The sequence below is a fragment of the Gymnogyps californianus genome, chromosome 2, assembly GCF_018139145.2.
Source record: "Gymnogyps californianus isolate 813 chromosome 2, ASM1813914v2, whole genome shotgun sequence".
Classification (NCBI taxonomy): domain Eukaryota; kingdom Metazoa; phylum Chordata; class Aves; order Accipitriformes; family Cathartidae; genus Gymnogyps; species Gymnogyps californianus.
The window spans coordinates 129,344,649-129,364,840 of NC_059472.1; the positions used below are offsets into that span (position 1 = coordinate 129,344,649).

Below are 20,192 nucleotides of genomic sequence, written 5' to 3' on the forward strand. Positions count from 1 at the left end.
TAGATTTTTACTTAAAAAATGGCTTTTCATTTTTGAGTGACTAGACAAATGAAATGTTTATGCTGAAGGCTCCATCCCAATCCCTATGAAAGTTTGTTTATAGTAATTTAATACCATCAAACTATGTAAAGAGTATAAAAGCGAAGACAAAAAACCTCATATAAGGCTTTTATTTTTAATACATCAAACTAAGCATGGTTTTTATGCAACAAACATTTAGCTTTATTGGAATTATTAATATGCTCATAACAGGAAAATACCCAAGAGGAAAAGATTAATTTATGTATTCAGCAGAGCCTAGCTGCAGATACAGTACTGTACTTGAAGAGCCAACTGGCGTTTGCCTTAGGACTACTATAAGCACTTCTGGTGTATCTAATCACTTTTAGTACTAATGTGACATTCTCATTTGAGAAAATTTCAGTCTACGGTTGTGGTATTCAGGTATGAAGTTTTCGCATCGCTTCCTTTTGGCTACCTTTCTAAAACACTGGATTGGGAAACACTTTGGTGGTAACAAACTTCATATTCACCTTTGCTCCATATGCTTAGCAGTGCCCTGAACTGCTCCAAGACCCAGTGAAATCTTTGGGGGTCTTCCCATTAATTTCAATAGCATTTGGACCAGATCATATCCATCGCATCATGTCATCTGTGTAAATCAGTGTTGTCTCCAACTTACAAGCTCTCTTCAGTCATAATGATATCACTTATTCTGCTTAAGGCAAAAGTCATGAATCCTAAGCTGACGGTAATAACATAACATAAACCAGAAACCTGAAGAGATGTTAACAGCTCAGGGAAGCAAATACTTTGCAACAGAACCTCTCTTTCTCTTGATTCCCCCAATTTCCATTACTGTTAAAATGAACCCAAATTATTCCTCCCAAAAACCCTTGCCTAATCAGGCAAAACATCAGGTATTAGTTAGGAATGCCACAGTCAACTACAAAGCAGCATCCCTTTTCCTGTGCATAGACAGCCTGAGGGAAGGAACTGAAAAAGACACTTTCCATGATTTTACTTTGGTAGCTTTCTTATTTTCATTTCTTATATATTGCCTATTTCATATTTATGATGCTTTAATCAAAAAAGAAGCTGTAAAGAGACACAGCTGGAAAATACAAAAGAATGCCAACATTGAAAGGCAAAAGAAAATGATCAACAAGCTATATTTTCAGTAAGATGGTATTTGTCACTCAAAATATAAAACTGCTTACTAAAATACATATACTGGTAGATCTACTGTATTCATATAAACTCCTCCTCACTGTGGTATAATACCAAAAAGTATTCTGGATGAAATCACTACTGAATTGCTAACAGTTATTTAAAGAAGACAGTCAGGTATGTAGTTAAGTACTTATGTCAGGGCATGCTACAATTAAGTACGTACATGTGGTAACCTGCGTGCAGAATACAACTCTTGCAGGACAAGCCTGAGTGACTGATGAAAGGAATTAATTACTCCCAAAGTCATTTTAATGTGTAAGTTCGGTGCTTCTAGCATAAAAAAATGCCACACACCTGTTATCACTGCATGTATTAGTGAAATCTGCAGATAAAGGCCACCTTTGTGTATAGGCTTTATGTTGCTGCTTATCAGTGTGGTGTCTGAGCATCTTCCAGGCAAAATCAGTACCGCCAGGGAGAAGCCCCTTATGAATTCTGTGGCTATGCATATAGAAGTGAGACTGTAACCCCTAATAAAAGAAGGTGGTGGGTTGTTAATGTCCCTGTAGAACTGAGCATTTTAATTTGTTCTGACCAAGCACGTTGCAAAAACCAGGGAGTTGAAGGCAATGTAAAACACACCATGTCAAATTATCAGTGCGGTTCGAGCCCAGAGTCTGCAGGAACAGATGCTTCTGCTCACTGTCTCCTTAACCCCATGATCTGCTGCTGGGACAGTGCAGTACCTTGCAGCCCTCGTGTGGAAGGAAATGCTCAACATCTGGATAGACATCCCAGCAGAGAGTTAAACACTAGCTAGCAACCTGTAATAGGATCATTAGAGGTTTAGAGGAGGTGCAGAATGGGAAGAATAATGAATAAATGAAAGACTGAAAAGATTTCTTTATCGTTAGCTAACAGCAGTACCTGTAGAAAATTCAATGAAGAGACAAAAATGGAGTGGTAAGACGAGGTTAAAAGGCCTTCAGAAAGGGACGTGGTGTGAATAACAATGTAGAAGTGTAAATACTTAAAAAATTGAACCAAACCAGAGGTTCTCTTAAAATTGGCTGTCTCCCGTGCAGTTTTGATGTAAGAAAAACTGCAGTGCCCCTAAAAAATTTAGTTCCATAACCAGATTACATCTCCAATTAAGGGATGTCAGAAAACAGTCTTTCCTGGAAGTCCTGCATTTTCTTCTGTGGGAAACTGTGTGTGACCAGCATGACTAATGAGGACAGTAATACCAACTACTACTACTACTAGCAAAGTTATTCTTCCTTTTCTGTCACCTTTGCCTTAATAGGAATAGCCTTCTTATCTGTCCATTATTTGTGTGGAATTTTCTGCTGAGGAAATCTACAATTGTCCAGACTCCGTAATATGCTTATCATTTCAGCTCTTCAGTTCTAGCTGCAGTATTAACTATGGGTTCTGTCATTTGCACTTAAATGCCCAGTAATGAGTTCCAGCAAAACAGATAGAGAGGTTACCGTGTCAAGCAGCAACACACAGTTTTCTGCACTGTCCTGCTGTTAAGTGAAGACTCCACATACAACTCGCTCTTGGTTTAGCTCAAACTGCTACACTATTCTTTACAGACCATCATCGTTAAATGCCTCTTGCTGCTCCTGGCATGTACTCGCAACCAGAAAGCAGAACAAGCACTCCAGCCCAGGCTCCAAGCAAACTCATATTTCATGTACAACCGGTATGTTTGAACTGACTGAGCCAGATCCTACTTGGAGAGAAGTTGATGGGAGCTTTGCCAGGATCCAAGTAAGTGGAGACCTGGCACTGACAAAACCTTCCTTAATCTTTACTGCATTTACCAACAGTTTGTCCTCTGTTAGAGAGGTTAAGATCATTCTTTTTGCACATACTTTAAGCTCAACTGCTGCCAAAGGTTTTCTTTAACTCCAGCCTGCCGTTCTCATCGCGTCCCCTGTGCTAACATGAATGCTTGAGAAGCTATAAGGCAACCCAAACCGAGGAACTGCTTCTGCGTAAGACCAGCATAGCAAAGAAACAAGATGTGGGGCACAGCCTTTGCCTGACACAGGGCACTGTGTCACAGCCTCCAGGTCCCACCCAAGGCACGAGGTGGCTGCGGCAGCGCACAAGGCAGGTCACAGGAGTGGGAATGAAAGTGCAAGAGCAGGGAACCGGGACGGTTTCTCATCAGCAACCATGACAGCTTTTACCTGATCAGAGCATTCATGAAACTCCAGCTTGCATTTACTTCCAACATTTCAATTCTTTGAATATATTTTCCCAAATTACACTTGCTGGGGTAGCATTAGAAAGGAAGATTTTTTTTCTCCTTGGCTGGGACACAAAGACTGCTGACGCAGTAAGGGCAGCAGTTGCAGGATAACATGATATGTGATAGTGATAAGCGTTTCAGAACTACATATTTTACTGACAGACTACTGCAATTTTTTCTCTCCTACATGTGAAGACTAATTGCTTACAGCAAGTTATACTTCTACATTCACCAGTAACGTGAACTACTGGTAATTAATTACAGTACGTACCAGTACCAGGTACTTATCTGCCCTACATCTTCTAGTATATGTTCATTTGCCCCAAGTACAGCATTCCATAAGCAGAGCAAACACGAAGCAGGCGATCACAACTTGCCCAAGCTTAAATCACAACCCTAAGCAGACAACATACAATTCTCAAATGTTCTTTGCACAAAAAACTATTTCTCTATCCAACATCCCTTTTGAAGCTGGATCCCGTTAAAATGACAATTGCCTACACTGCTAAGAAAGTATTTGCAGCATGCTGTTCTCCCACAACACTTCATTCCTAAAAATCATTGCAGCTCCTTTCAGATTAAAGATGTACTAAACTATTCGGACTAAAATTTGGAATACAAATCCAGCACCTCTTTAAAGTCAGACAGAAATAACTTTCGGATGAAATGTTGGCATTGAGCATCTTAAAGCATAAACGTTTTCTTAGGCCTGTTACAAAAAACGCTGGATAACAAGGCATGAACAACAAGAGCTTAATCCAGCCCATGTATCACACCCCCCTTCTGGAATGGGCATGACTCCACTAATTACAACCTCAAAGAAATTATCATTATGGGAACAGACAGGTACCCCAGGCAATACCAAGACATTTCATCCAAATACGGGCTCCTCCCGCCAGCCCGTGCCTTGGTGGCCCCCTTCCATCGTCCTACCCCACGGGGAGTGGCGGTGCTGGAGTGACTGAGACATTGAATAATCTCCGCTGTCAACGTGGGAGGCGACAGAATGAGCAGACTCCCTGGACAGTGTTAACAAACCCGCTAAGGAGACAAATGCCTTCAGCTGCACTTTCACACTCTGGAATTGGTTTCAGTATAAAACAAAATCACACTTGTGAAAAGCCTAATCTGTAAGAGGAGTACTGATGCTTAACCTTAGAGCGCTGAATTCTCACCTTCCTCTTGAGAAATAATGGAAGTTTCTGTCCTGCATGTATGGCTTTCCCTCCATCATTTCTGAAACATTCAAAATACTCCAGGCAGCACTTTCAAATAAACTAGCTCGGTTATCAAAAAATGACATTTTACCTGTTCAATTGGGCAGAGAAAACACACCTTACAAAAAGCTCAATGATTTTTCACACATGCAGCAAAGAATCTACTTTGCAGAAAAACATCATACTGAATATTCATCCACTCCTTTCTTGGGGTCTGAAATTTATTGGAGTAGTTGAAGTCGGTGAAGGTTTTGATTTGTGGGGAAACCATGGCCTTTGTCTAAAACACTGTACAACACGACAGCCTCAAGCAAAACGTCTGATACAACTCCCACTGAACTACCACTTCCCTGTATTATTTTTATATTTTAGAGGACTTCTAAAGTTTATATGAAAACAAACATTAAATTCCCTTTATCCTCCTTTGTCCCTATATGTTATTACTGACAAATGCTTGATATTTTACCAATTTATTCCAAAGCCCAGTCCATACTTTAGCTGAGATTACTGTGAGGAACAAATGGGAATGATGACCCCTGAGTCTTTGTCTGCTACCCAAACCTCTCATGAGCTTCCCCCAGGAACATATGAATCAAAAGCAACCATGGTAGGCTTCACCATATAGACTTCTGTGAATTTCTTTCAGTTGCTAATAATCTAGTTGACGGAATCTTTTTTCACATGGTTTTGCATGAGAGGATGGAAAACTACTGGCACCGGTAGAGAAGCCCATTGGGAGTCCTAATCATCAATAGCAAGGCTTCAGCTGCTATGGCAGGTCTTCAGCCTGTGAGCAGATCACCTTGCCTATTTAGTAGCCCCGCTCCTCTTGTAGCTGTGATTGCTCCTACTCCTCCTGGCAAGAAAAATCTGTTAGAAACAGCTGCTATTCCTCCTTCTGCTGCTTCCCCTCAGTGGGAGGAAGGCAGAGAGGGTTGCCAACAACGCAATGGCTTAGCTGAAGCCAGTTATTTTTACACGACAGTGCAGCCACACAGCCCAGTCTTGCAGGCTGCTACTGCCTGCACATACAGAAATCTAGATGAGCACCAATCTTTGTAGGGTAAGGACCTGCGGTACTGCCTTTCATATCATGAACCACCTTGGAGGTAAATAAGACTCTAAACACTTTAATTTCATTCAGCTGCAATACAAAAGAAGACCTAATCCAATCACTAATGAGGTCCAGAGGTGTATTTTCACTATCAACAGCAAGTTACATCAAGTCAAACATTTTCAAGCACAGGTATCTGGAACTAAGGATGCAGCTCTCCACTCACTTCAAGCCAGTATCATCATTTTTTGAGCTATCATCAGAAAAAAGTCTTGCCCTCTCCTTTGTGCTGCATTTCCACTCATATGAGGTGGATCAGGTAGCAGATCTAGCTGAAAATTCACGTAGTTTTTCTTCTGGCTGAGTTAGTTTTAATCTGGAGCCATTTTCTAGTGTCACCTACTGCATAGCTGCATAAAACCATATGTCAGCAAAAAGGCGGTGGTGAAGGAGAGAGGACAGGGGTCCCTTCAGCAACAGTTTGCCTTCTGTTGGTTTAAGAGTTTTTACAGTGCTTACTTAAAACTGCCCAGCCTGAAAAACGACGTCCAACCCCAAGCACAACAGAAAACACAATCTGTTAGGAAATATATGGTACTAGAACAAACCCCTCTGAAGTCTTTGAGAGCGCTTTCAGAGATACAAGAGACCATTGCTCCTCAACTGCAAGAACTGTAAGTAAAACTGAACATAATTTTGAAATTGTGTTTTTCCTTGTACAAAAAAATATTCTCCTGACTTCCTAGAGAATGTAGCATGATTTTCAACTGTCATGATTGCTTTATTACACTACAGTCACGTAATAATATTTACAGTCATCCCAATGATGGTCCAGTATTTTCTCAATATAAAAGAAACTTTTCCAGAACATCCTCTGGACTGTTTTCCTACCTACACAAAAAGACCTATACAAAAAAGTCTGTCACACTGCACTATGTTTATTTCTTAGTGTGCCTCAAATAAAGTCAAAATTAACTTTCTTGTGCCTGTTACAGCACTCACAACCAACCAGTGTTCAATCACAGGAATCAACTGAACGAGCACGAAACCCGTGTCTATGGCATCCACTTCTCTTGCATATTACAGTACCATGCAATTGAATCAAAAGCTATTGTCATCCATGGATTCATTTTGAAATAAAACTTGAATGGAGGACTTGTTGCTGTGCCATTCTCCAAAGGACTTCCCTGCAGCAGTATGCCTTCCCTAAAAATGTCATTGTAAATGGAATTAATTTGTTATAGAGGATGAATAGGTTTGCATGTCAGGTCAGTTACTCGAGCAATTATTACTACTGAGAAATCCAAACCAGTATATAATCAGTCGACGCAGATATGTGAACCCAACAGATAACAACTATGCTAGAAATGTTCTAGAGTGATGAGGATACACACAAAAAAGATGATCTTTTCATGCTCAATATTACTATATGACAGCAAATTCACTCCCTTCTTCCCAAATACAAACCAGCTCTAGTTCCCAACTAGCTAGCCAGCACACTGAACACTAAAATCATCAGTCACACTGCAGAAGTATGCTTACAAATGTCAGTAACTCAATTCAGCACAAACACTGGACTCAAAAAACCAGTTTTGTTTGACAGTTCTTACTGCCTTACCACCTGGGAAATGAAAATATCCACATGTCACTGCTTACAAGACTGTTTCTCATATGTAAAAGAATTTCTAATTTTACATCTTCAGATGGCTGCTAACTGCATGAAATTCTCAATTTATCATCATGTAAATAAGTCCTTGCCCATACAATGCTATGGGATACGGGTGCATGAGAGAAGGAGATCAAGGAAAGCCCACTTCAAATGAGAGAGCGAGAAGAAAGGGAGGCAAACACACAATATCCCAATTTCAGACCCAGGAGAAGAAAGGGAAGAAAACACACAATATCCCAATTTGAGACCCATCCACCAAAGACTTGGCAGAAAAAAGGAGCTTTGCACTGTGAATGGAAAGATAACAAACTTGAGCTGTGGTGAAGGGTCAGTGGGAACCAGTTTCATAATCCTACTGTGGAATATGCTTGAGTATACATGGACAAAGAAACATAACCTGTGAACAATTTTAGATGCAGTTCCTAAGTTAGCCAGTATATATACGTATATTTACACAGTGAAAACATTTGCATTTGGTACTTATTAGAAAGCTTTCATCATAAGTTCCAGTCAAATATTAGTTTGGAGCCAAGATCACATTAACAGGATATAAACTTTTCAGTGGGATAGTAATACTTAATGAAGTACAGAAAAATAGAAACAGGTCTTTAGACAAAACACTTTTTTCTCAGATTCGACAGAAAGACTAGTATTAATTGCCAAAATTTTAAACTGAATACTTACCTTTTCAACCGGAGTATTTTCTTCACTTGTTACACTTGCTTTTCTTGATTCGTTTTTTGTTCTGCTCAGCCTCCGGGACACTTTTTCTCTAAGCAAAGTGGCATATCCAATGTGTTCATAGATGGGGTTTGTTGTCATTTTGGAAATATACTCAGAAGCCTTTGTTTCTATATACAATGTTATCAAGCCATCTGTAACTAGATCATGGATTGATTCGAATCTTTTCTCCCCAACGAAGTGCTTCCCATCATAGAACAACCTGTAGTTTAAGGTCTGATTACCAAATCTGCACATACCAGAAAAAAAGGAGGGAGAGAAGAAAGAGAGAGAGGGAAGAGTGAGAGAGAGAATTCATACTGGCAAAACACTCAGGAGGTAATTTCGCTGATGAGTCTATATATCTGGATTACATACGGAATATGCACATGGCTGCAACTGGATCTCTGTGGAGAGACCAACTCAAGTTCGAACCCAAACTTGACTGCATCACATGGACTGGGCTACAGAACTGAGACCAAGTCTCCGCAACAAGCTATACGACCCAGACGTACACGGTTTAAATCTAAATCCTAAAGGGACTACTGCAGTGATTGGAAAGGCATGTTTGCATCGACAAGACCTTATACCGGGGTGCATAATGGTGTTAAGGGCTTTTCCATCCTGAAACATTTTTGACGTGCAGAAAGCAGATGCTTAACCACCATGAGCATATTTACAGTCAGTGAAGAGAGACAGGCATCTCTAGCAAGTAATTCAAATCCTAAGGGTCTCAATCACCCTCTGGCAGGAAGCGAGGGAGACCGAGCTCCTAATTCAGGGGCCCAATTAAACACCCAAAGTTCTGTGGGATAACTCTGGCCCTACGCAGTTATTTATGCCAGGTGTAATCTATGGGTTTTTTTAAAGAGTTTTAAAAAGCAAAGTCCTGTAGTAGCACATTCAGTTTACAACACCGATGGTGTAATCCCATTCTTGATTAACAGATTCAAAGATATGACATTGGGTTAAGTGGTCCTTATATTGTATCAAATATGCATGTCTCTGCATACTTTGTTGGGCATTCAGACCAAACTGTTTAAGCCTCTTATTTTTTTGCCCACATTTTCATATGAATTCCCAATTTACTACTGAATTCAGCTTATGATTTTACAAATAATTATTCAGATGGATTTAGAAATCATGCCGTTGTGCCAAAACAACAGGCATTTTGCCATAATCCCCATCCTTTGGTAGTTCTTTTTATTCTTTATTTTGAAATGTCTTTCCAAAACCCTAAAAAATTACATTTGTTCTTTTTCAGCTGACAAAAGTTGCTTTTAATTTACACCACTTTTTAGTTGGCATGACTCACCAGCTTTTCCAGCTCTACCATCTGCACATCAATATGAATTCTGAGGATGATTTCAACACTGTATCACAGCTACTTTGGATAACTCCTTAAAGGATTTTTCCTACTGGCTTACCAGCAGAAGGGTAAAAATGCAGACTTTTATTTTGCGTATATCCCACAGAAGTAATAATGCTATAAACATTGTAAAATATTGTGAAGGAGTTTGTTTTGTCAAAACCCAATAGAATATCTGGTCCTCTTGCCGCTAACCCATAGCAGCTTTAAGACTGTTGCGTGGGCAGGTTTTGAACGGCACAGCTAAGCCAGGAGAGGCACCGGTGAGAAGCAGTGAGGTTGTAGCTTGGGCTCCCACTGAATTTTTCATTCAGTTGAATAGCAGACTCTTACTTCTTTGAGCAGCAGCGTCCCGTGCTTCACACTGTATTTCTACAGCAAGCTTGAATTCCAGTTAGGGAAGAAAACTGAAGTCCAGCATGCTGCCTTTGACAGCTGGTCAGCCACTGGACTTCATGATTTTCCAGGTTTATCCAGGGTTATTATTGCTGACAGTTGCCAATGTTTGTGTACAACACATCACTGAGCTCAGAGGACAACCTGGCTGTGTCCTCTGCCGGGACACTCTCCTGTTCTGTACTCACTCACATCTCTTACACAGTTTTCAAGGAGAAGCTCCATCTTTACAACACTCAATTCTAGGTAGCAAAAATTTTGAAAATGGGCACAGTATGCTTCTGAAAAGGGAATTCCTAGCCAAATGCTGAAGGAGTGACTGAATTGCTGCAGTACTACGATGGCCAAACTGCTGACAAGAGGGTGAAAAATCACGCTGACACCATGAAGCGTATTAAGTAACGGTGGATGTAGACTTCACTCAAAAGGGACTGATATAATGCCCTCCATTAAACACATTTACATTTGAACTATAAGCCTCTATTAAAACAGCATTTACCTGAGAGCAAGAGTATAGCAGCCAGGTTGCCGCTGGCTTTCTCTAAGAATATATGCTCCTTCTACGCCAGCAAGTATTTCATCAGCTTGCTCCCGAGAAATGATCCCGTGAAACCTAAGGGAAGACATTTCAGTGACTTACAGAACAATCTGACCAGAAACACCTCCCCCTCCAGCCCAGAAACCATTCGAAAACTTCTGCACTGCAGAGCATCATGGTCTAAGCCATCAGGAGAGCGTCCAAGCACCTAAAAGTGGCAGGACAGTCATCCAGCCTGGGCAAGTCCAGCATAGAGGCAAAACAAAAATTACACTGCATATGCAGTTTCAGTCAGTATAACACTCAACTGCACCCAAAGATTATTTTCTGTAAATGCCCCATCTTTTCACAACTTTTCTCCTCTACCTGTCTACGCCCCTCTTCCTTGTTTTCTCTCTAGAGGCCTTACAACAGAATTGAAAACCAGGCACAAAGGCATTTTTTTTTTAAATGGAGATGACCTAAAATTAAAATGAGAGGTCATTCTTATTATCAGTTTGCTTTATTTTTATATTAACATTGCTTCCTCAAACTTGTAAGGGAAACTGAGACAAAAAATGGCAACAATTATTCAAAATTCTATTCCGCATATATTAAAGTAGAAGACACAGAGTAGCCTTGAGAAAAATACCGTTTTCTTCATTTCAATGAGTTCCTCATTCAGCATTGGAAAAAAGCAATACTTCTCTGGTTCTTTTGTCATTGCTACTTTAAGAAAGAAAGAGGTCCTAGGATGCACAATTAACCTTACAATAATCAATATTTAGTGGTGATCTTTCCATAAGTACAAATGCAGTCTTTACAGCAGTTTGAGTCTTAACTCCTACGCACATTTTGCTAGCTGATAAGTCTCCAAGGGCCTCCTCAGAGGTTTTGAAAGTTTCTATTTTTGCTGCTCTCTGAAAAAAGGCACTAAAATGTACTGGCCTTCAGCATTTTCTCTTTTCTGACAATACATATGAAGTGGCACATTTCTAACACTGCCTCTGGCTCGGCAGTGAAAGAGAAGAAAAACACATTGGATGTAAATGCAATTGTTGTTCCATTCTCTTTATGTTGTCTTTTCACAACTAATACATGTTGGAAATACTAGGTTTAGGTGAGCTTTCCAGACTGACTTTGTATTCAAAATGATGTAAATTGATTCATACTTTCTGTCTGTACTGGTGGGGGACACACTCATTTACTGCCACGTCCGAATTGAAACGAGCATTCCCTAGATGACATAATTTAAGCATGTCTTTAACAGTAAACTCATGGCAATTCATAACTCTAGTTAAAAATAATGAGCATAAGCTACTCGCCACCAGAAGCTCATTATAAAATATAGCAGGCTTTAGGTTAGACATTAGGAAAAAAGCTCTCCTGGTAATCAGTTTAAGAAATCACTGGGCCAGGATACTTGGGGCACCTGTGAAATTTCTTTAACCATGGGTGGTGAGCACTGGGTAATCCAAGTTTTCTCACGGATATTTTTGGTACATTTTTATAAGGGCATAAAACCAGCTTGCACACGGTACAAGATCCCCTGAACTCAGACGCCTGCCTCTGACAGCAGCCGACAAGAAATGCTTACGGAAAGAGTACAGGAAGCAGTGACATATTTCTTTCACTTCACATCCCTGTCCATCCATCACTGGTTTAGCCAGAAGTTGTGTCCGATCAGCTGTGACCTTACCCTTCATGAATCTGAGAATCTCACTTGTAAACCCTTTAATATCTTTATGCTTTTGGCCTCCACAGCACCCTGTGGCAATGAACTTGAGAGGGACACTGTGCGCATCCCTCTCTTGGACACCCACTGAGGAAGACCTGTTCATTTTCCTCCTGTGGTAGGAGCTGCATCCCTTTGCTCCACCGCTGTTGCACTTTGCTGTACCTTTCATTTCTTCTATAACCTTTCTAAAAAGGAGGGAGGAGGAAGGGGTAGAGACAGACTAGAACTACGTGCACCATTTAAAATGCAGCCACATCATAGATTTATATAGTAATATAATTATGTTTTTTTCTGTTTCTTTCCCTAGAAGTTCCTGATTCTCTTTCCAAGCACTACTGAGCACTGAGTCAATTGCTTTTACAGGACTGTCCCAGTGGTTCTGAAATCTTCTTTCTGAATGATAATAACTAATGTGATCTTGCCTGGGCAGGTTCACCAAGGTGACTTCTTACAGTTCCTGCCAGCCCTGCTGCTCCACAAACCCAGAGTATGTCAACAGCCAGGCAGGTTCTGCTGTAGGAAGTGTGATGGGTTACTCAGCTAAGTACTGTCTTCAGTTCTGTTGTACTCTCGTGGCTAGATCTGAATTCCCTGTTGTCAAAGATAATATTTAAAAAATGAAACTTCAGTAATTAGGGGCAAAGCTACTGGCTCTTGAGGTTTTTGATGGTAGAAATGGATCATTAAACACAGATGATGTGTCTGGGATGGAAGAAAAAATAGAACATGGGATCTAAGTAATTTAGCTGGTGATAAGGGCTAGGGCCTTAGCAGATTACTCTAGTAAAGGCCAAATGCCAGATCTGGGTGGTTGCTGCAGTGTCTGTGCCCTTCAACTTCACCTGCCCAAATCTCCATGCCAATGCAGGATCCAGCCCCTTTAAATCCAAGCTATTTATTGGCAAGACGACTGCTGAGCACAAAGGAATTATACTCTAGTCGTCCGTTATTTTCCTCACAACAAAAATACACCTCTTCTTTGGGTATTTCAGACCTCATAACTTTAGCAGGGAGAACAGCATTTACACATGCAGTAGTATACACGCATACTTCCACAACCAGGTAGGGTGGTGAAGGTATAGGAACATACACAAAAAGGCAGTGAGAGAGGCAAGCTGCTTCTCTCCTTCCCAGGCCATTGCAGGACCACTGGGAGGTTTAAGCAACAACAAAAATGAAAGGAAGAAATACTCCAGACAATATTTTTTTCCCAAATTGTCCTGAGAAAAGCAAAATAAACATGCAGGCTCACATAGCAGCACAGTCCATGGATTGTGAGCAGCAGTACTGGACCGTAACATAGGTAAATTATTAGGCTTTCAATATTTTTAGCTCCCAGTTGAAGTGGAAGGTAAAATAAAATATTTTATTAGACCTCCATTGTGTCTTCTTTTTTTAGTTCTAGAACAATTACTTTTGCATACACCCAACAGATACTTAAAAGAGGAAAATACTTACTCTCTTCCATAATACTTTGGTCTGTTCTCCACCTAAATTTTGAAAGAAAGGAAAAAAAATATTAAAAACATACTAAATTTTAAATAAACTACATAAAAATAAACTATGCCTGATTATTAATGAGGACTACTGCACCCATCTAAGTGATGAAATTCTACAGATTCAAAACTGTGACTGGAACATGACTACACAGAAGAACAGAAAAATGAAAATGGAAGAGGTGGTTTTATTGATGGATTTCTGGGAAGAAACCAATGGTGAAAAAATAGAACTACACATAATTGTATAAAATCTGATCAAACAGATACAGAATAGTTTACTGCAGTTTTGCCAATCTAGCGTTTATAATATAAAGTAAGACTATTTTTGTTATACACCCTTTAGCTTCTTAAAAACATTTTTTGCCTATATACGGCAACTGACTGAAGATAAAAAGTTTAACAACCTTGGGAAAAATAAGGTCTCTGGATTTAGACCGAGTCTTAAATTCCTTGAAGTCTCAAAAACTTGCGGGCCTGATCCAAAGTACCCTGAAACCTGCTGGAAGGACTCCCGATTATTTTGAAGAGCTTTGAACCAAGTTTTAGGAACGTCACCTCCGTACCCAGAAACTCCCGATACGTCTGACACTTTGGCTCGCTTCTCAGACCCCAGTCTTTGGGCGAGTGCTCAAAAAGCAAGCTCCCCAGCCCCTGACTTCATCCTCCATCATCAGCCCCTGCCGCCCGTCAGGCCGGGTACCCGGGCGGCCTCCCGCAGCAGGGGCCGGCGGTGCCAGCAGAGGGCACGGCTCCCCCAGCTTTCACACGGGGGCTGACGATCTGTCAGCGTTGCCTTACCACGCAGGCAGGCTTACTGCTGACGAACCGAGCTTTCAGATCTTTTTTCAGACGTAGTCACGCAAACGCCTTCCTCTTAAGTGTCTTTTTATAACGAGGTGCTCTCCCTCCAGATACGGCGCTTACCCGCAGTGTCATCCTACCGGGCTGCAACTTCTGCCAGCACTTTCATGCGTCGGCATGACAGAACTTCATACAAGATATACATAAAGTCTCCTGATCATTAAAAAAAAAAAGTATCTGAGCGAGTGCATACCTGAGTAAAGCTGTCCATATCAATGGAATTACTGTTTCATACATACCGACATACACGTAGAAAAATTGTGGTTTCAAGACTGTTTCATCCTTTCGTAAAACACCAATGAATTTTCACCATTTTATCTGACTGGAAGCAAGCACCCTTGTTCTTGTTTTGATTATATCTCATTATTTCACTCATAAAAACTTTAAATTGATGAAGGTTTTTTATTTCTGAATAGCAAATGCATAAATGTCACGTTTTTGATTCAATAATCTACACGCCACGCGCTAAACCAAAGCAGCTGACTTTCTGCCCTGCAGTCACTAAGGCTACAATACAGCGCAAGATGAACAAAAGTCTGTACAAGATAATGAGAATCTTCAATGGAAGACCTATGGGAGTTCAATCAAGTCCTTACTGTGCTTCTTTCCCAGCTCGGCATTTCTTTTCTAGCACGGCACTAACAATAGCAGTATCATACCCTTGAAACTCCTGCCTAGGAATAATACCTTGATACAAACATTTTTGAGCTCTGAGGGGCAGGAATAAGAGGAAAAAGCAAACGCAGAAGTGAAGAGAGAGCAAAATCAGAGGAATTGCCAAGTGCAGGTGCTGTGTTTCTATGTGCATATATGGCAAGTCAGACAAGAAAGTGTATGAATTCAATTTTTTTTTAACTTTATATTTTTATAAGTAAAAAAAGAAAAACCCATATTACATCAGAAAGAAGGTTGTTCATATGTTCATCTTTAGTAGCGCTACGTGACTTATCTTGGAACTGTGCTGCCTTCCTGTCATCCCTAGACCTTAATGACCCCTCAAAGCACATATTTAGCTGGGAACTTAATTAAAAAATGGGTATCAGAAGCTGGGTTAGGTAAGACCACCACATGCAATCTTCTCTTTCATGGAAACAAAGGCCACTCAGTACATTGAAAATGGTGACAAGGAACAAACAGATAAACTTTCATTCCCACAGAAAGCCAAATAAAACCTTTACACCACAGAAGATAAAGCACGACTTTCATCTAGGATTCAGAATCTGCTTCTATTTAAAAATATAGATTTGCCCTGACTGTACTTATACACAGAATAAACCCCAACACTTTCAATCGACCTCAGAAAGATAAAAGAATTAACAGTACTAGCACTCACCCTCAAAATTACCTGTAAGCACAAGTTCCCCCACAAAAAATATAAATATATATATAAATATATAAATATATATATAAAAAAATAACTATAAAGTATAAAAGCAATCTGGAAGTAACTCCTTGAGCAAATGGAGGCACATTTTGTATCCTTCTCACAACACCATCTATACAAAAATACAAATTTATCTGTGAAATTTTTATCATTTACCTAGCAACTGACTGAACTGCCCTGGACACTGCGATTTCCATTTTTCCTGCTGTTCATAAGCTAGGAGATTTGCTCTTCTGAGAATCCACACAAAGCCCATCAAATCCTACATTCTTCCTCCTCTTCCATAAAACAGAAACTTTCACTCCAACATCTTTTAGCATCCATGTGTCTAAAATACCCACAACTTCAGCACTTGGCTTTAAGCAAGAAAGATACTGTAATATTTGCTGAAATGAAGCTCCAGATCTGCCAGACCATCCAGGTGCCCCAGAATCTAAAACTCCTCTCCTGTGCGCACCGCAACCTTTAGCCTGAAATAATAATTTTGCTCCTAACCAACTTTACCACTAGGAACAAACACAAGGAAACAAAGTTACAGCAAGATAAAAGATCAAAATAACATCAGGGTCTCTAGATCAAAACCAGAATGTTGGACTGAACTTGGAAATAAACCAAAAGCCTGCACAATTGATGGAGCAGAGGCTTAAAAGTATCAAAGGAGCCAAGTAGGTCTGTTTTGCGCCGATCGCAGACTCTGTACAAACTTCAAGGGAAATTCTATATATCCCAGAAGGCAAAGGTGACTGAAATTCAGTTGGGATTAGCTTTCCCTCTCCTGCTATAAATGGGCTTGCACACACAAAGTCAGGCAGATCCGCCTAAGAGAATTCTTAGTGGTGGAAAGAACAGAAAATCCGCAGGTAGAAAAGTGACGGTTTCCCAGTGGTAGGAGCCCAGAATAATCAGCCTTATTCTGAGGACACATACACTCAGTGTTTTTTCATAGATAATGGCTATGAAGAACACTTTCATCACTTTCTGTATAGCCCTCACAATTTCCTTGTTGAAAGAAGGGCCACCTTTCCCAGGTGACCAGTTGGTTTTATCCATCCCTCTGGCAAATCTCCCTAGACACTGAGCAAGGGGAGAGATCAGAGGGTTTGAATCATTTAGGATTCTTATGCTAATAGGCAAAAACAAAGTACAAAACTGAGGAAAATTACGTAAGGCAAATAATAGGTCTTCACTAGTGAAAATACATTTTGTCTTAAAGAGGTCCACAGCTTGCTTTTACTAGTCCCATACAGAGGATAAATTAAATGGGTTCTCTCTCTCCACTAAATCTAAGTGGCAGCTTTCAATTCAAATGTGAGATGGTAATCTTCTGGCTTAGAAAAAGATTTTATTGCCAATCTCAAACCAAAAATGTTGTTGCAGAGTAGGCATTTCTGGCTGTTGTTCCAGAAACCATGGGGAAAATGCTGAAAATTGCTACTGAAATTCATAGTTGTATAAATTATGAATCAGCAGTGAATGCCAAAAGTGTTTAAAACTAAAGTCAAGTTAATCAGGAAATAAGATGTATGGTGAAACAGCCTAAATCACTACTAATCCAGTACTCTTACAAAGCCAGTAACATTCAATGACATCTAATCCTGAAGTATGCTCAAAGAGAAATGAAACCCAGCACAGCTCTCCTGGCACTCTCCAAAGGCCTTTGGAAGCTCATGTTTGAGAGACTCTGCATACTCCAGCCTTGACTCCCAGCCTGCCAAACCTAATTGTTTCTCCCCACCCCAAAAAAAATCCCTGACTTGTACACTTAGTCTAGTTTTACAAGTTTTTTTTGCAATGTTACAGCATATTCTTCAAGGTGTGGAGTTCGTTGTACTGGGGTTTGAAGTCAGCACTGAGAAGGAAGTAAGTCTTCTTCAAAAAAATACACTAGCTATCTAAACTAATTCAATATATTACTTTTACATAATTTTGAAGTTTACTGAATTTTAATGCCCTGGGATTTGTGGCTCCTCTTTTGGCCAGGATGGTTTAGCCCTGGCATGACATACTCCTGCTAATGTACAGATTATTGTATTAAAATCCTACACCACTCCGCAAGATAACTCATCACAAAACTACTGGGAATCATGCAGGCAGGAGGTGAGCATCCCCTAATGTGATAGATTTTCATTGCAAGCATTGACATCCAAGCCACACTGAACTGAAGATTTGAAGATACCCTGAAGAATTCTTTCTGCGGAAGTACTACCACAGAAATAAGATAACTCTAATTTCAGAAAAACTTGATTTCTCTTCAGCTTCATTGCACAAGACATATTTCCTTATCCAGTGGTCAAAGCAGAAATCTAGAAATGTTGGAATGAAAATTTAGAAATCCCTCTAGGACAGCAATCTGTCTGTAATTCAGAAGGGCCAGCATGGCATAACATTGTATATCTACCTATTTCAACCACTGCCTTAAAACATCCATGAAGAGAATATAAAAGGGGAAGGGAAACAATAAGGTGGGTAGCTGCACCTGGCGCTCTGTTCTTCTCTCAGAAAAAGCAGAGAAACAAGATCCAAGAGTTAATAACGTCAGTGTTTTCGCTCAGAGCAGGCAGTGAGGCATTTTCCCAAAGGAAGTTTAATCTGATATATTTTCTGTTTGGAACAATCCTAATTATTTTTCAGTAATTCTAGTTGACTAGATATAAATACGTTTTTCAGCTCAGTTTGACATAAAGAGAAATAGAAGAGTTGGAAGAGAAGCTTTCAAGACAAGCCCAGTAAAAGCAGACTGTACAGAAAAGGAGTTTGTTGTCCAAATTGTTCAGCTTTTGGCAGAATTGTCATAAGCCAACTGCAAACTTTAGCCTTACAATCAACAACTGAAAAGGATTAAGGAAGACTGTAAGCCCCCATTAAATGGAATGAAGTAAAAAACTATGTTGTATTTCATTATTTCTGTAATTTTTTTGCCTCCAAATTTTTCTTAAAGAAATTGCTACTTAGATCAGTTAGTGTGCCTAACTTTCCCTCCAAATAGGACAAATTATTTCACATCAATGACTCTTAAGCAATTTAAATTGGGAGAACATTCTTTTTGAAGAGAAATATTTATCTACCTTTTTTACTACCTTTTTACCCCTTTCTTACTATTACCTTATCAGGCTCTCTGGCACCAGTGGTTTCAAAGAGAAGCAACTCTTGGTTTTGCGAAAAGTATCATATCATAAAGCCTGTTGCTAATTTTGTTAGTAGGAGTAGCAGCAACATAACATCTGTACTCCCCGGCCAAGGACAGGCCAATTATAGACACTCACTATGTACATACATAATGAAAAGATGGTCTTCTCCCCTAAGATTTTCAGTCAATGGCATTCAGCATGACTGATAGGACACGCTTCATATGACAACCCTATCCAGCACACGTAACTTCATGAGTATGTTCATGTACTTTGGCTGTGTGGTGAGGGAGGAGCAAAGACATTCCTCAGAAAGAAACTAGCGATGCACAGGCCCCCAGAACACATTTCACCTGCGCTGCCCATGTTTCTGAGGCTCTCCAGAAAGGTGACATGAATAGTTTTGGAAGTCTGCATCTCCTGTTGTCATGCAGTCACAGAGCCATGGGGATGCCAGTGTTACGGCCGCTCGATGGATGCACATTCAGCCACGTGACAGTGAGGGACTACGGTGCCTCCAAGAAAGCAGCTGGGAGCAAGATGTCAAAATCATTCAAAATACCAGAGGGGCAACGACTAGGCAGGTCTCTGCAGAAAACGATCCTGACATCGTTACAGATCATAAAATGAACATGAATCACTGATGCTGGCTGTTGCAAAAACTGCTAAAACCAGAACATCATACTGGGGTGTAAAAACAAGAGTGCAGCCAACAAGACACCTTAGAGTAATGCTCTCCTTGCAATGTCCGCTCAGAAAGCCTTTAGCTGGAATACTGAGTGTAGGGTTGGGCACCACATCTCAAGGAAGACTGGAGCAAATAACTGGAGTGAGCAGGGATTTAGCAACTGTGAAAGACATGAAAAGAGATTGGCCTAAAGAAAAGAAGACAGAGAGGGGTTGTAGCAGACAGGTAGGAAAAAGGTCGCTTTCAAGAGGAAATAAAAGAATTTGTTCTCTGTGTGCTTACTAGACACGACAAGAAGTAATAGGCTTAAATTGCAAAAAAGAAGATAGAGCTTAGATCTTAGGAAAGTGTTAAAAATAATTAAACACTAAATAAATAAGCAGAGGCAGTCTGCTTTAAGCATTAAAGCTTAAAGAAGGTCTAAGCTTTAAGAAGAGGATATGCAAACATCTCTTCTTGATGCAGGGATGACAACCTCTTTGAGTTTCTTCTGGCCCTGAGATACCATGATCCAGC

General features: G+C 40.2%; 1 protein-coding gene across 1 annotated transcript in view; it reads right to left on the minus strand.

Moving 5' to 3' along the window:
* Positions 1 to 20,192, minus strand: part of CHN2 (chimerin 2) — a 164,422-nt gene that overhangs the window by 59,724 nt on the left and 84,506 nt on the right. Inside the window, exons 4-6 of the mRNA XM_050892000.1 lie at positions 13,578 to 13,609; positions 10,364 to 10,477; positions 8,064 to 8,349 (exon numbers count right to left, since the gene is read on the minus strand). Coding sequence (XP_050747957.1) covers positions 8,064 to 8,349; positions 10,364 to 10,477; positions 13,578 to 13,609 — 432 coding nt within the window. The remainder of the gene's footprint in view (positions 1 to 8,063; positions 8,350 to 10,363; positions 10,478 to 13,577; positions 13,610 to 20,192) is intronic.